General features: G+C 37.1%; 1 protein-coding gene across 11 annotated transcripts in view; it reads right to left on the bottom strand.

Moving 5' to 3' along the window:
• MIA2 (MIA SH3 domain ER export factor 2) overlaps positions 1 to 13,294 on the bottom strand; it is an 81,006-nt gene that overhangs the window by 45,540 nt on the left and 22,172 nt on the right. For 4 of the 11 annotated variants that reach the window (XM_045799521.2, XM_045799541.2, XM_045799574.2 and 1 more), the window contains 6 exons: positions 10,419 to 10,550; positions 7,162 to 7,183; positions 6,975 to 7,063; positions 3,771 to 3,842; positions 2,137 to 2,163; positions 513 to 623 (listed from right to left, as the gene is read on the bottom strand). In XM_045799521.2, the coding sequence (XP_045655477.2) occupies positions 513 to 623; positions 2,137 to 2,163; positions 3,771 to 3,842; positions 6,975 to 7,063; positions 7,162 to 7,183; positions 10,419 to 10,550 (453 nt within the window). Of the gene's footprint in view, positions 1 to 512; positions 624 to 2,136; positions 2,164 to 3,770; positions 3,843 to 6,974; positions 7,064 to 7,161; positions 7,184 to 10,418; positions 10,551 to 12,682; positions 13,173 to 13,294 lie in introns of those variants that run through there. The other 7 variants (XM_045799530.2, XM_045799582.2, XM_045799610.2 and 4 more) reach the window with 5 other exon arrangements.

Raw genomic sequence — 13,294 nt, 5'->3', positions numbered from 1 at the left:
TCTCTCGCTGGCTGTCTCTCTCTGTCAAATAAATAAATAAAATCTTTAAAAAAAATAATAACTTTTGAGTAATTAAAAAAATCCACCATGTATGTGATTCTTCAACTTTATGTAAGCTAGTTTACAGTAGCTTCAATAGCATATAGAAAATCTCTATAAGAATATGCAAGAAACTTAACACGGTCATGGTAACCTTGAACATATAAAAAAAGCTAGTGATCTCGAAAATTTTACTCTCTACTTAACAGCCTTCTGTATTTTTTGGACTTTTTTAGAATGCATATAATACTTTTACTAATACCATTTTTTTTTTCTTTAAGTACACTCCAGGCCAGCACAGAGCCCAACACAGGGCTTGAAAACATGACCCTAAGATCAAGACCTGAGCTGAGATCTGAGATCAAGAGTCGGACATTTAACCAAATGAGCCACCAGGCACCCCGATACCTATTAATTTTTAAAAATTCAAAAACTTTCCTTCTCCTACAGTCTCATTTACACAAAATCCTTACCAATTCATCTTGTTCAGAATGTTTAGATTTCTCTTCTTTTAATTGGTTTTCCAGAAAAAGTATTTCATCCTCAAGTTCAGATTTAGACTTGTTCAGATCTTCATAGACTGCCTAAAAGAGGAAGCCAACTTTATAAGACAGGCATAGGACTTTTTGGTTATGATAAATCAGACAAGTATAATCAAACACATATACTGTAAATCAAATAAATTTAGTTCACATATTTATTCATTTTTATACCATCTAAATAATACCAATGCTAGCAGGGGTCAGCAAACTTTTTCTATAAAAAGCCAGAGAGTAAATATTTCAGGCTTACAGGCCATGTAGTCTCTGTCCCAACTATGCCTATGTAATAAGAATGCAAAGACATGTAAATGAATGAGCATGGCTGTGTTCCAATAAAATTTATTTGCAAAAACGGTTGGAAAAAAACAATCTGATTAAAAATGGGAAGAGGACCTGAATAGACATTTCTCTAAAGAAGACATACAGATGGCCAACAGACACATGAAAAGATCCTCAACACCACTCATCATCAGGGAAATGCAAATCAAAACCACAATGAGGTGTCATCTCACACCTGTCAAAGTGGCTAAAATCAAAAAGACAAGAAATAACAAGTGTTGGCAAAGATGTGGAGAAAAAGGAACCCTCATGCACTGCTGCTGGGAATGTAAACTGGTACAGCCACTGTGGAAAACAGTAGAAATACTATATGATCCAATGATCTCACTACTTTTTATTAAAAAAAAAAAAAAAAAACCAAGAACACTAATTCAAAAAGATATATATACCCCTATATTTACTGCAGCATTATTTAAAACAGCCAAAATAGGGAAGCAACATAACTGTCCATCGATGGATGAATGGATGAAGAAGATGCGGGTATATACACACAATGGACTATTACATAGTCATAAAAAATGATGAGATCTTGCCATTTGTGACAATGTGGATGGACCTGGGGTATTATGCTAAGTGAAATATGTCAGACTGAGAAAGACAAATGCCAAATGATTTCACTCATATGTGGGAACTAAAAAAACAAAACAAATAAACAAAAAGCAGAATCAGACCTATAAATTCTGAGAATAAACTGATGGTTGCCACAGGAAAGATGGTGGAGGGATGGGCAAAATGAGTGAAGGTAAGTGGGAGATCAGGCTCCCAATTATGGAATGAATAAGTCATGGGAATAAGAGGTACAGCATAAGAAATACAGTCAATGAGACTGTAATAGCATTGTATGGTGACAGATGGTAGCTATACGTGTGGTGAGCACAGCATAAAGTATAGAGATGTTGAATCACTATGTTGCACACCTGAAACTAATCTAACATTTGTATCAACTATACTCAAATTTTAAAAAATAAATAAATAAAACAGGTGGAGCGCCCAGAATATAGTTTGCCAACCTCTGCTCTACAGCATTATAAAGGAAAAAGTGAGAAATAAGTCTAATTTAATACGATTAAAGACATAAAAAAAATAAACTTAAAAAATAATCAAGATTGCTTCATAATAATGTTCTGCATTGAATTATTTTCTGGGACCTTTTTAATTTTAAATGATTAGTTATTGAATTATTCCAACTGGATTTTAAATACTATAATAAACATACCTCTGATATTTGTGATCCTTCAACAAACTTGTTAAAAAAAATAAACCAAAAGATTCAAAGAATTTAATGGAAACCAAAGTAAAAAAAAAGTACAAGTACATACTATATTATAGTGGTTAAAAAACTTGTTTATATGTATTTCCCCAATTTTGGTTATTTGATTATATGAATTCCCTGACTTGAATCAAAATTACTGTACTGTTTTATCTACTGATTCAACCATCAAATTTTAATTATATCATACGTAGTTTATATTATGTTTATCAAGCTTAAAAATAAACGCTACATGTTTTTTAAAATTATAAAAATCAGAGAAAAACTTCCAAAATGTTCATTTAAATTTTACTGCTAGATCATGTAAATTCAATGCCTTGAGAATAAATTGGTGTCTTTTATTTTATCCATAATACTACCAAACTTGAATAAATGCCTTTGCTGTCCAGTTTTTGTGCTTCTGTTAGCAGGCTAAATGTCTTCTACAATTCATTCTTTTTTAATCAAACTAATAAGTTACTACTGGAACAGGAGATAAAACAGAAGGTCAGTAAATAAAACTATTTCAACAAGTTCTTGAGGATATTAATAGGTAACAAATGAAGAAAGAAAAGATTAAGAAATTTATTTCATCTGTAATTCAATTTATAACTTCCTTTAGATTCTACTAGGAAATTCTGAAACATAATCTATAGATTTTTTTTTAATTTCTATTTTAATTCCAGTTAGTTAACATCCAGTGTTCTATACACAGACTTTCTGATGGTTACAGACATCAGTGATTGGTAACAGCCAAGCTGGACTGTCTGAACACATACAGCAAAAGTACAAAGTCCATTGTTTTCTACTTTAGTATCAGTACACTTCTGACAACACTTCCATCTCTAAATAGTAACAAGGCACCCTATTAGTTACCCTAATCTGTTGTAGCTTAGCTAAATGATAAATTTTTATTATTTCCCTTCTTATTACTAGCCAAATCATACCTGGCTCAGGAGAGCTGACTAGACATATCTCTTCCAAACCCTAGATTCAGTGACATCATGTTGGTACCTTGAAATTGGAAGTATTTACACAACAGAACCAAGCAAATGCTACAAATAAGGACTCCTGCTTTTCAGAGAGCCAGCTGTTAAACCTTGACCAGCACATCACTGCTTACAGTATAAATCTTTGGTCTAATTATAGTCAATTCCTAATACAACGGGGATGAAGTAAAGACAAGTACTGCCACAATTTACATAATTTATTCCTGCCAACTATTCCTAAATTTTTGAAAATGAATCCTATCTTTCCTTTCTAGAGCAAATGAAATTAAAAAAAAAAAAAAAAAGAATGGCTACCTTAATACATTTCATTCCCAAGAATGAAAAATAAAGAGCTTCTATATGACCTAGGTTCCAGTAAACTGAATATGCCTCACTCAAAACAAGTTAGCAAGGAGAGCTCAAATTTTTAAAATATTTTATGCTACGTCACGTTCCATTTCCTAAAATTAACTTAAGTTTTAACATCTAGAAATGCTCTTTAATACTTTTTTAACATAGTTTTGAGGAGATATACATTTTTCTTAAAGTTTATGTTACTTAGCAAGAATCTTACCCCCAGCTTTTATAATTATAATTATTATTTGTTTTTACCTCCAAACTGTGTGTTTCTGTTGACTCCTTCTCAAAACTGGCATCCTTTAAAGACGATTCTAAGCCTTCATACTGAAAGAAAGCAACACTGTAAGGAAAAACTCTACAAATTTTATTCTAAATGTATCTGGAAAGGTGGCTGAGATGCAGACAAAATCCACTTCCACATGTATGCTTAATCTACTTTGATTTACTTAGCTTTATGTTCTTCAAATATGAGCACTATAATAGAGCCAGGGCAGCTCACATACCACAACCCCCTAGCTTGAGTAACAAATGGCAGAACTTCACCCTTAAGACTAAGAGAACTGTCCCAAGTCTGCCTATTCATTAAAGAGAAATTAATACAAACTGGCCATCAGAAATTTTCACTTGTAATTCAAATCATATAACAAATAAAGCAAGTAGGCAATATAAAATCTTTAAACATTCAAAACAAAGAATATGAAACATACAATGTGTAAGATTTGGCAAAATACACTTATTTCAATGCTTTAAAAAAAAAAAAAAGTGATTAAATGGAAGACCAGGCTATTTGCACAAACCTTCTCGCCAGAACAAGAGATGGACAAAAACACACAGAATAATAGGATATGTCTAAAGGCTTCAGAGAGCTATTCATATAGTGAGAATTTGTGATGGAAGAGGGAATCCTCAGGGAAGAAAGTCTAGCATTTGACATTTCCTTCTCCCTGCCCTAAAGCAGGGGATGACAGGCCAAGAAACTGAGCAGGAACTAATACCAACCCATACTGGCTACCTTATAAGAAAGTCTAAACCAGAAACAGGCCAACCCCTTGAAATAAGGCCAAACTTCCAAACATTTTAATCTGTAATTAAAGTAATCTATGATTTCTGATGTCTCAGCCTAGCTGCCTATGAGAAGCAACAGTAAATCCTCACTGGAAAAAGGTAACATCATTCACAGTTTCAAATTTTTCTCTTCTATAACCTGGCATTGATGAACACAAGATCTGACTAAGAACCAAGAGAAAAAATGAGCAAGAGAAACGGACTCTTGAAGGATGCAAATAATATAATTTTCAGTCGGGGGCACCCGGTTGGCACAGTTGGTTAAGCCCCCCGACTCTTAGATACGCTCAGGTCGTGATCTCAGAGTCATAAGATAGAGCTCTTCTGTACTCAACATGAAGTTTGCTTAAGATTCTCCCTCCCTCTTCCCTTAAAAAGTTAAAAATTGAGCTACCCTATGATCCAGCCATTGCACTACTGGGTGTTTACCCCAAAGATACAGACGTAGTGAAGAGAAGGGCCATATGCACCCCAATGTTCATAGCAGCAATGTCCACAATAGCTAAATCGTGGAAGGAGCCGAGATGCCCTTCAACAGATGACTGGATTAAGAAGTTGTGGTCCATATATACAATGGAATATTACTCAGCAATCAGAAAGAATGAGTTCTCAACATTTGCTACAACATGGACGGCACTGGAGGAGATAATGCTTAGTGAAATAAGTCAAGCAGAGAAAGACAACTATCATATGATTTCTCTCATCTATGGAACATAAGAACTAGAATGATCAGTAGGGGAAGAAAGGGATAAAGAAAGGGGGGGTAATCAGAAGGGGGAATGAAACATGAGAGACTATGGACTATGAGAAACAAACTGAGGGCTACAGAGGGGAGGGGGGTGGGGGAATGGGATAGACCGGTGATGGGTAGTAAGGAGGGCACATATTGCATGGTGCACTGGGTGTTATACACAACTAATGAATCATCGAGCCTTACATCGAAAACCGGGGATGTACTGTATGGTGACTAACATAATATAATAAAAAATCATTATTAAAAAAAAAAAAAAAAGATTCTCCCTCCCTCTGCCCCTGCCCACTGTGCTCACTCTCTCTCCCCCTCAAATAAATAAATAAGTCTTTAAAAAAAAAAAGAATTTTCAATAAGACATTAAAATAAGGTTAATAACTGACTGGGTGGGGGCGCCTGGGTGGCTCAGTAGTTAAGCGTCTGCCTTCGGCTCAGGGCGTGATCCCGGTGTTCTGGGATCGAGCCCCACATCAGGCTCCTCCACTGTGAGCCTGCTTCTTCCTCTCCCACTCCCCCTGCTTATGTTCCCTCTCTCACTGGCTGTCTATCTCTGTCAAATAAATAAATAAATAAAATCTTTAAAAAAAAAAAAAAATAACTGACTGGGTGGCTCAGTCAGTTAAGTATCTGCCTTCGGCTCAGGTCATGACCCCAGGGTCCTGGGATCAAGCCCCATATTGGGCTCCCTGCTCAGTGGGGAGCCTGCTTCTCCCTCTCCCTCTGCCTGCTGCTCTCCCTGCTTGTGTTCTGTCTCTCTCTGTGTCAAATAAATAATTTTTTTTTAAAAAGAAGAGGAAATATAGACACGCAGAGATACCAGAAATGAACACCTGCACAAAGGTAAGACATGCGAGGTAAGGACAAGAAGGCAATTACATGCAGGCTAAGGAGAGGAGCCTCATAAGAAACCAAACCTGCCAACACTTTGATCTTAGACTTCTAGCCTCCAGAACTGTGAAAAAATTAATTTCTATTGGGTAAGCCAGCTGCTCTGTGGTATTTTACTATGGCAGTCCTAGCAAACTTATACAAAGACTAAATGAGAAAAGTAAAACAAAGTTTCTAAAAGTAGCACAAAAGAATATCTTTGTATCCTTGAGTAGTCAAAAAGTCTTAAATAAGAAACAAAAAGCAATCATCATAAAGACAAGATGGACTAATCAGACTATGTTAAAATTAAGAACATCTGTTTACCATTTGAAATAAAAAGGCAAACCACACAGTGGAGGAAAATATTTGCAGTACATATATCTGACAAAGGGTTCGTGTTCAAATATAGAAAATATTCTACATATCAAAAAGGAAAATAAGAGAAATCACACCTTTTCAAATATGAAAAAAAAAAAAAAAAAAAACAAAATCTCGAGCAGGCGACTTCACAAAAAGGATATCCACAATGACCGATAAACGTATGAAAAAGTGCTTAACCTCATTACCAGGGAAATACAGATTGAAACCACAATGAGACACTACTATACACCTACCATAATGGTTAAAATTAATAAGACTGGTAATAGGAAGAACAACTGAACACTCACACTTTATAAAGCATTAATAATCTTAAACTTACATTGAAGTATCTGCTTTGAAAAGTATTAAGTCCTCTGACACGAATGTTAACATTTTCAAAAATATCTTACCTCTTTTTGAACAAGGCTAAATTTTTCAAGTAGTTTACATTTTTCATCAATTAGTGTAGAAAGTTCTACAGAAAGCTTGTTCTCTCGTCCTGAAAAGAAAGTTCATATCATCATCATATGTAAATTGTTTTAAGTTTCAAAGTTATAAACAATAAAGATGAGATCTAGAATAGAAAAAAGAGCTTACCCACATAAAGCCGGCTTCTAACCTGAAACAAATTTTTAACAAAAATCACATTAAAACAAATATATATTCAAGTAAATCTAATTTATTTAACTTCTACCAACTGAAAAATAACTGGTTTCTTATTGCCTTAGCATGAATATACTTAATTAACTGAAAGTGTTCTTTTTCCAATAGAAAAAAATGCTACAGATTAAAGTCTCTCCACTGAAGTCACATTATGTATTAGCATATTAAAAGCTCTGAAACAACTACTGTAAAGACACCTGTTTCATCTTATTTATCCCACTGTTCTTAAAATATATTTGACCCTAAAACAAACTATTTCAGGAAGCCCTTATTATCATCTCCCCCAGTGAAAACATCTAAAGTAACACAGTTTTGAGAATATGTTACCATAGGGCCATAGATTGAAATGACTACAAAATCTTTTTCTTCTTTAATCTCTTTCTCTCTCAAAAAATGAAGGAAAAATTCCATTCATAAAGGCGAGCAGGCTTAGAGGACTTAAATCATCTACAGAAGATGTACAGGGAAAATTTTTTTTAAGTTTTAAAGTCAAAGTACAGTAGAATCTGCACTGATGAGGACTAAATTAGAGAACTGAATCATCACATTGAGGAACTATCTCAAAAGATAATAAGAAACTATAAAAAAATTTTGAAAAACAGAAGTTAAGAGATATGGAAGGCAGAAGTAGAGGGGCAGCATCTAAAAACAGAGTCCCAAAAAGAAAAACAAAATGTAAAATGCGGAAGATGTCTCCTAGGATTAAAAAAAGATGAAAGATCTCATAATAAAAGATGCCAGAGAATTCTAAAAAAGAAATAAGAAAAAAATATTCGAGCCTAGACACACTATACTGAAATAAGAATATCAAATTAAAAGATTCCAAAAGCTTCCACAGAGAATAGATCACTTATAAATGAGTAAGAGTCACATTGACACTAGACTTTTCAATAAGTAAGATTAGATGTAAAAAGACAAGGAAGTAAGGATTTAAAGTATTAAAAGGACAGAACTTTGGACCTAGAACATTTATATCAAACAAATTACGATTCCAATGTGGGAGCATAATTCAAATATCCTCAAGCATTCAAAATAAAGTCTCAGAAGGTTTGCCACACAAAGATCTACACTAAAAACAATTCCTAAAGAAGTATTCAAATATTGGAATAAGTAAATCCAGGAGACCCTGCAAGAGTATGTCAATTAAGAGTAACCAAATATCTTGGTAATATTTTTTTGTGGTCGTAAGGGATGGGGATAGGGTAGAGGAGAAAGTTAAAAACAAAGAAAAGAGAAGGAGAAAGGGGCGCCTGGGTGACTCAGCTGATTAAACATCCAACTCCTGAATTTAACTCAGGTCATGATCTCAGGGTCATGGGATGGAGCCCCATGGTTGGGCTCCTTACTCAGTGTCAAGTCTGCTTGCCACTCTTCCTTTGCCCCTCCCCCTGCTCATACATGCACACTCTTGCTCTCTCTCTCAAATAAATAAATCTTTTTTTTTTTAAGATTTTATTTATCTGATGGAGAACACATAAGCAGGGGAAATGGCAGGCAGAAGGAGAGGGAGAACCAGGCTCCTCACTGAGCAGAGAGCCCGCCCTGGGGCTCGATCCCAGGACCTTAGGATCATGACCTGAGCCAAAGGCAGACGCTTAACCAACTGAGCCACCCAGGTGTCCCAATAAATAAAATCTTTAAAAAGAAAAAATAAAAGAAAGAAAGAAAAGGAGAACGATGTCTGGGATGGAAAGTCAAAGAAACCAAGGGATGTGAGAGTATGTTAAGGTTCTTGTCTTCATTGCAGGAAGATTTACTTACCAATGCAAAAAAGAATGTAAAAGAAACATAAAAAGTGGGATAAATAAACTAAGCTGAAAGAAATTGGTCCAAATGCATCAGTAATTATAATATATATATAGACTAAACTCAATAGGGAAAAAACAGATTTTTCAGATTAGATATAAAAGAAATTTACATAGGATACACACTAAGTAGAAGGCCATAGAAAGGCTAAAAGCAGATGTTAAAAGACCCATCAAACATCACCCAAAAGAAAGTTGTATGGCTATAACAACAAGAGATAAAAGAAACCGTAAGACAGAAGTATCACAGACGTTAAAGAGGGTCACCAGATATTGATAAAAAGTTCTATCCACCAAGAAGAGATATAACAATTCCAAACATGCATATACCTAATAAAATATGCTCAAAATATGTAAAGCAAGAATTGACAGAACTACAAAAAGGAACTGATAAATCTATCATGACAGTGAAATTCAGACAAATTCTCCTCCTTTTCATAGATGAAAGAAATTTTTTTTAAAAAGAGCAAGAACATAACACATGAATACAAATTAGTCATTAGCAAGCTTGACCTAATTGATGGATACAGAATGATATACATATATCTGCTTTCAACAATAAACAATGGAATAGAATAAAGAAAAAATCTACATGCATGTGGCACTCTAATATGTGGCATGGCAGATGGGTAGGAAAATGATTATACCTTGAGGTTAAAATTACACTGAATCCCTACCTCATGCCAGACAAAAAAATTGTATTCAGGATGGATCAAGAACTGAACTGTTGAAAGCAATATTTTCAAAGAATTTCTGTTCATCAGAAAACATCTTAAGGAAGATGAAAAGATGTTTCATACTTGTACACTGGTTTGGGACATTTTGGTTATTTCCAGGTTTTTTTCTATTATAAACAGTGCTGCTGTGTATATGCTTATCCATCTTGAATACAATTTTTTTGTCTGGCATGAACTAGGGAATCAGTGTAATTCTAACCCCAAGGTATAAACTGTAGTATAAGGACGACTGGGTGGCTCAGTTGGTTAAGAGTTGGCCTTCAGCTCAGGTCATGATCTCAGGGTCCTGGGATAGAGCAGGGAGCCTGCTTCTCCCTCTCCCGCCGCCCTCCTGCCCCCACTCATTCTTTCTCTAATAAATAAAATCTTTTTTTAAACAAACAAATAAACACAGATCAAAATAAATAAATAAATAAATAAGATATAAATGTAGGGTTTTAATATTAGTGTATAATACTTATACAAAGAAAGTCTTCAAAACTTTTACACTTAAAAAAATTCCTCTGAACCCAGTTTCTAATAGCCACACATTAACATGAGAAACGAACTTAACAATAAGCTAACTTGTTTCCTTAAAATAAAAGATATGTTTCTCATATTAACTGTTCAACCTTAAGACACATGAATATTCTTAGTATGGGTTACTTACCGATTGAAAACTTCTCCACAAAAACAAGAGAACAGCAAAAACTCCAATAACACCTGCACATATCACCAATTCCCACGGGAAACCATAGGGATTAGGACCAGGTGTCATATTTTCAGGCAATGCTTCCACAACCTTCAAGACAAAGAAAATTAACTTCTCAAAAATGCACTTTTGATAAAAAGTGTTGATTACAAACTGCTTTCCGTGGAATGTTTGTGTTCCCCCAAAATTCTTATGTTGCAACCTAATCCCCAGTGTGATGGTATTTGGAAGTGGGGCTTTGGGGAGGTGATCATGAAAGTAGAGCCTGCATGGGATTAGTACCCTTTTAAGAGGCCACAGAGACTTCCTTTATGTGAATTATGGTTTAATAAAAAATAATCTTTTAAACTAAAAAGAAAATTTAAAGCAGAACAGGGTTGTGCCATCCTAGCCTCCAGGCCCATGTGGAAAGCATAGTGGTTTTTAGCAAAGAAATCATTCAGGTAAAGATACATTTACAAGACTAGAAACAGTTCTGCAAAATCTGGCTACCCCTCTCCATGCGTTTCTCCATTCACAGTCCTATAAAAACTAAGTTTTGATTATTGCTGTTGTTAGTGAAGAAAAGGAATTGTTGAAAGCTATTGAAAGCAGGTTTCACCCCTCAATCTAAAATCATCTCTTGTTCCACAATATGCTTCTCTTCCTATAAACCCTATCTCTGAATAAGTTGCCATAGACAGAAGCCTGGCAGTCATCCTGGGTTCCTTCTCTCTCTCTCTCTCTCTCTCTCTCTCTCTCTCTTGTTCTCTCTCTCTCATCCTTCACATCCAATCAGCAAAATCCTACCCATTTTAGCTCTTAGCTACTAAATATTTTCCCCATTCAGTACCCTCTTCTTTATCCCTACTTGACTACTCTGTCATCTCCTCCCTACATCATTTCTAGTTTTGTTTTCCTTACATCTAACTTACATGCTACCATCAGGAAGCTATTTAAACCGAAAGTCCAACCAGTGAAATTCTTAGAATGCTCTCCAGCACCTACATCAACTGGCATCTACTTAGGTCTCCAAGGAGCATTATTGCTCATCATTCCAAGTCCACTCTGTATTCTAGTAAAACAGGCCAAATTCTGTGCACACACAGTGCTGTTACACGTCCCCTCTGCTTAAGCTATTCGGTTACCTTGGAAAGGCTTTCCTAAACACTCAAGAAAATATAATCTCTCCCACCCCTCAATTTCCCTACCACTTTTTGTGTATGCTTCGGTAAGCAGTTCATCAGTTTCTACTTTGTACTATTTTTTTTTTTTTTTTGCCTTCTCTCCCGTAACAGACAGCATGATACCAGTGGCCCAAACTCAGTCCATTTAGATTCTCCACAGAATTGTCATACACATACACACACACAATCACTACGTGCACTTGGTTGAATGACTGAATACCATGACAATACTTTTTAATTTAGGTAACAAGAAACCAATCCTCATAACTGACCCAATATTTTAAAAGACTTCAGATTTTTAATGTAAACAGTGTAAAGCACGGGGATATAAATACCCCTAAACATGCAAACAAAGACACCTACAAACACTTAAGAGGGGAAAAATCTATGCAACCTGTTATAAACTGACCTTAAAAAAACTAAAGACATTTTGAGCACTGGGAGTTCAGTATCTCCAGATTTTACATTAGCACGACCTTTTACATTAACACACAGAAAGAAGCGAAGAACAATCTCCCTTATGGCAAAGTATCTCAAAAGAGCGTTATTACAAGAAAACGCAGAATTACAATCCCAACTCCCCGTCCTGGCTTAGATGTCCTTTCAAGACAACGAGAAGTTTCATCTAAAAGGAATTCATTTCCGAGGATCAGTCCTCAAGTTTCTCACAGTCGGGAGAACCACGTGTCATTGACCCCTGTTCAAAAAACGAGTAACATGATGGAAAAGCTAATTCGTTTTAGGAATCCAAAAACATTTAACACACCTTTGCAAAATCCCGCTAGGCAAAAGCTCTCTTCGCCTTCCGGATCTCCAGGTCCCCTTCCAGCGCGCACACACACACACACACACACACACACACCCCCAAACCACCCAAGCCGGCTATGAACCTGGCTACTGCCTGGGATACAGGCCAGAGCCCGACAGCAGGTGAGGACTGGCTTCAGGACCTCTAACCACGGCCGCTCAGACCTCTAAGCCAAAGTCTGCGGCTTCCTTCCCCAGGAGGCTCCTGCGACCCCTGGGCCAAGTAACCCTGGTCGCGCCTGAACTCACCCTGCGTAGCTTTTCCAGAACCAGCCCCAAGTACGACTGAGGGGCAGTCCTGGGCCCCTCCATGGCGCCAAGGCTGCCTCAACTGTAGTGGTCGAAGCCAGGGCCTCTCGTAGCCACAACAAGCGGTAGAAACACACCGCGTTCGGTCCGGAACCCAAACCTGCACCCGGCAACAGGAGCAGACCACTGCGGAGCCGGCTGCGGGGGGTTGCTAGAGGGAACGGCACCGACAGGCCTCAAGTGTCCAATGCTGCCCACCCAGAGAGCCTCGCCCCCAGTTATGCTCTACGTCCTGAAGATCCGAAGGTCCAAGCCCGTCCCGCACGAGCCCGCGACCCGCCCTCTCCCCACCGCCCACCCCTCGATTTGGTTTCGGCCAGGCCGCGGCGGGGAGGCGGGGACACGGGGACACGGTAAGTTTCCCCTCCTTCTTCGCGCGACGTGTCCTTGCCTCGCGTTCTTAAAGGGGCCGGCGCTCTACTTGGCGAAGCCAACCACCCTTGGAAATCAAGGGGCTCGAGGCAGAGACGGTGGAATTGGGCCTCAGGCTCTGCGCTGTGGTGTGGGGTCGCACAGCCCAGAAGACTAGGGCAGTGGCTCAGGACCTCCTTA

This window comes from Ursus americanus, chromosome 35 (genome assembly GCF_024610735.1).
Source record: "Ursus americanus isolate L20-20 chromosome 35, mUrsAme1.1.p, whole genome shotgun sequence".
In the NCBI taxonomy this organism is placed as follows: Eukaryota; Metazoa; Chordata; class Mammalia; order Carnivora; family Ursidae; genus Ursus; species Ursus americanus.
This window is presented reverse-complemented; position numbering and strand designations above follow the sequence as displayed.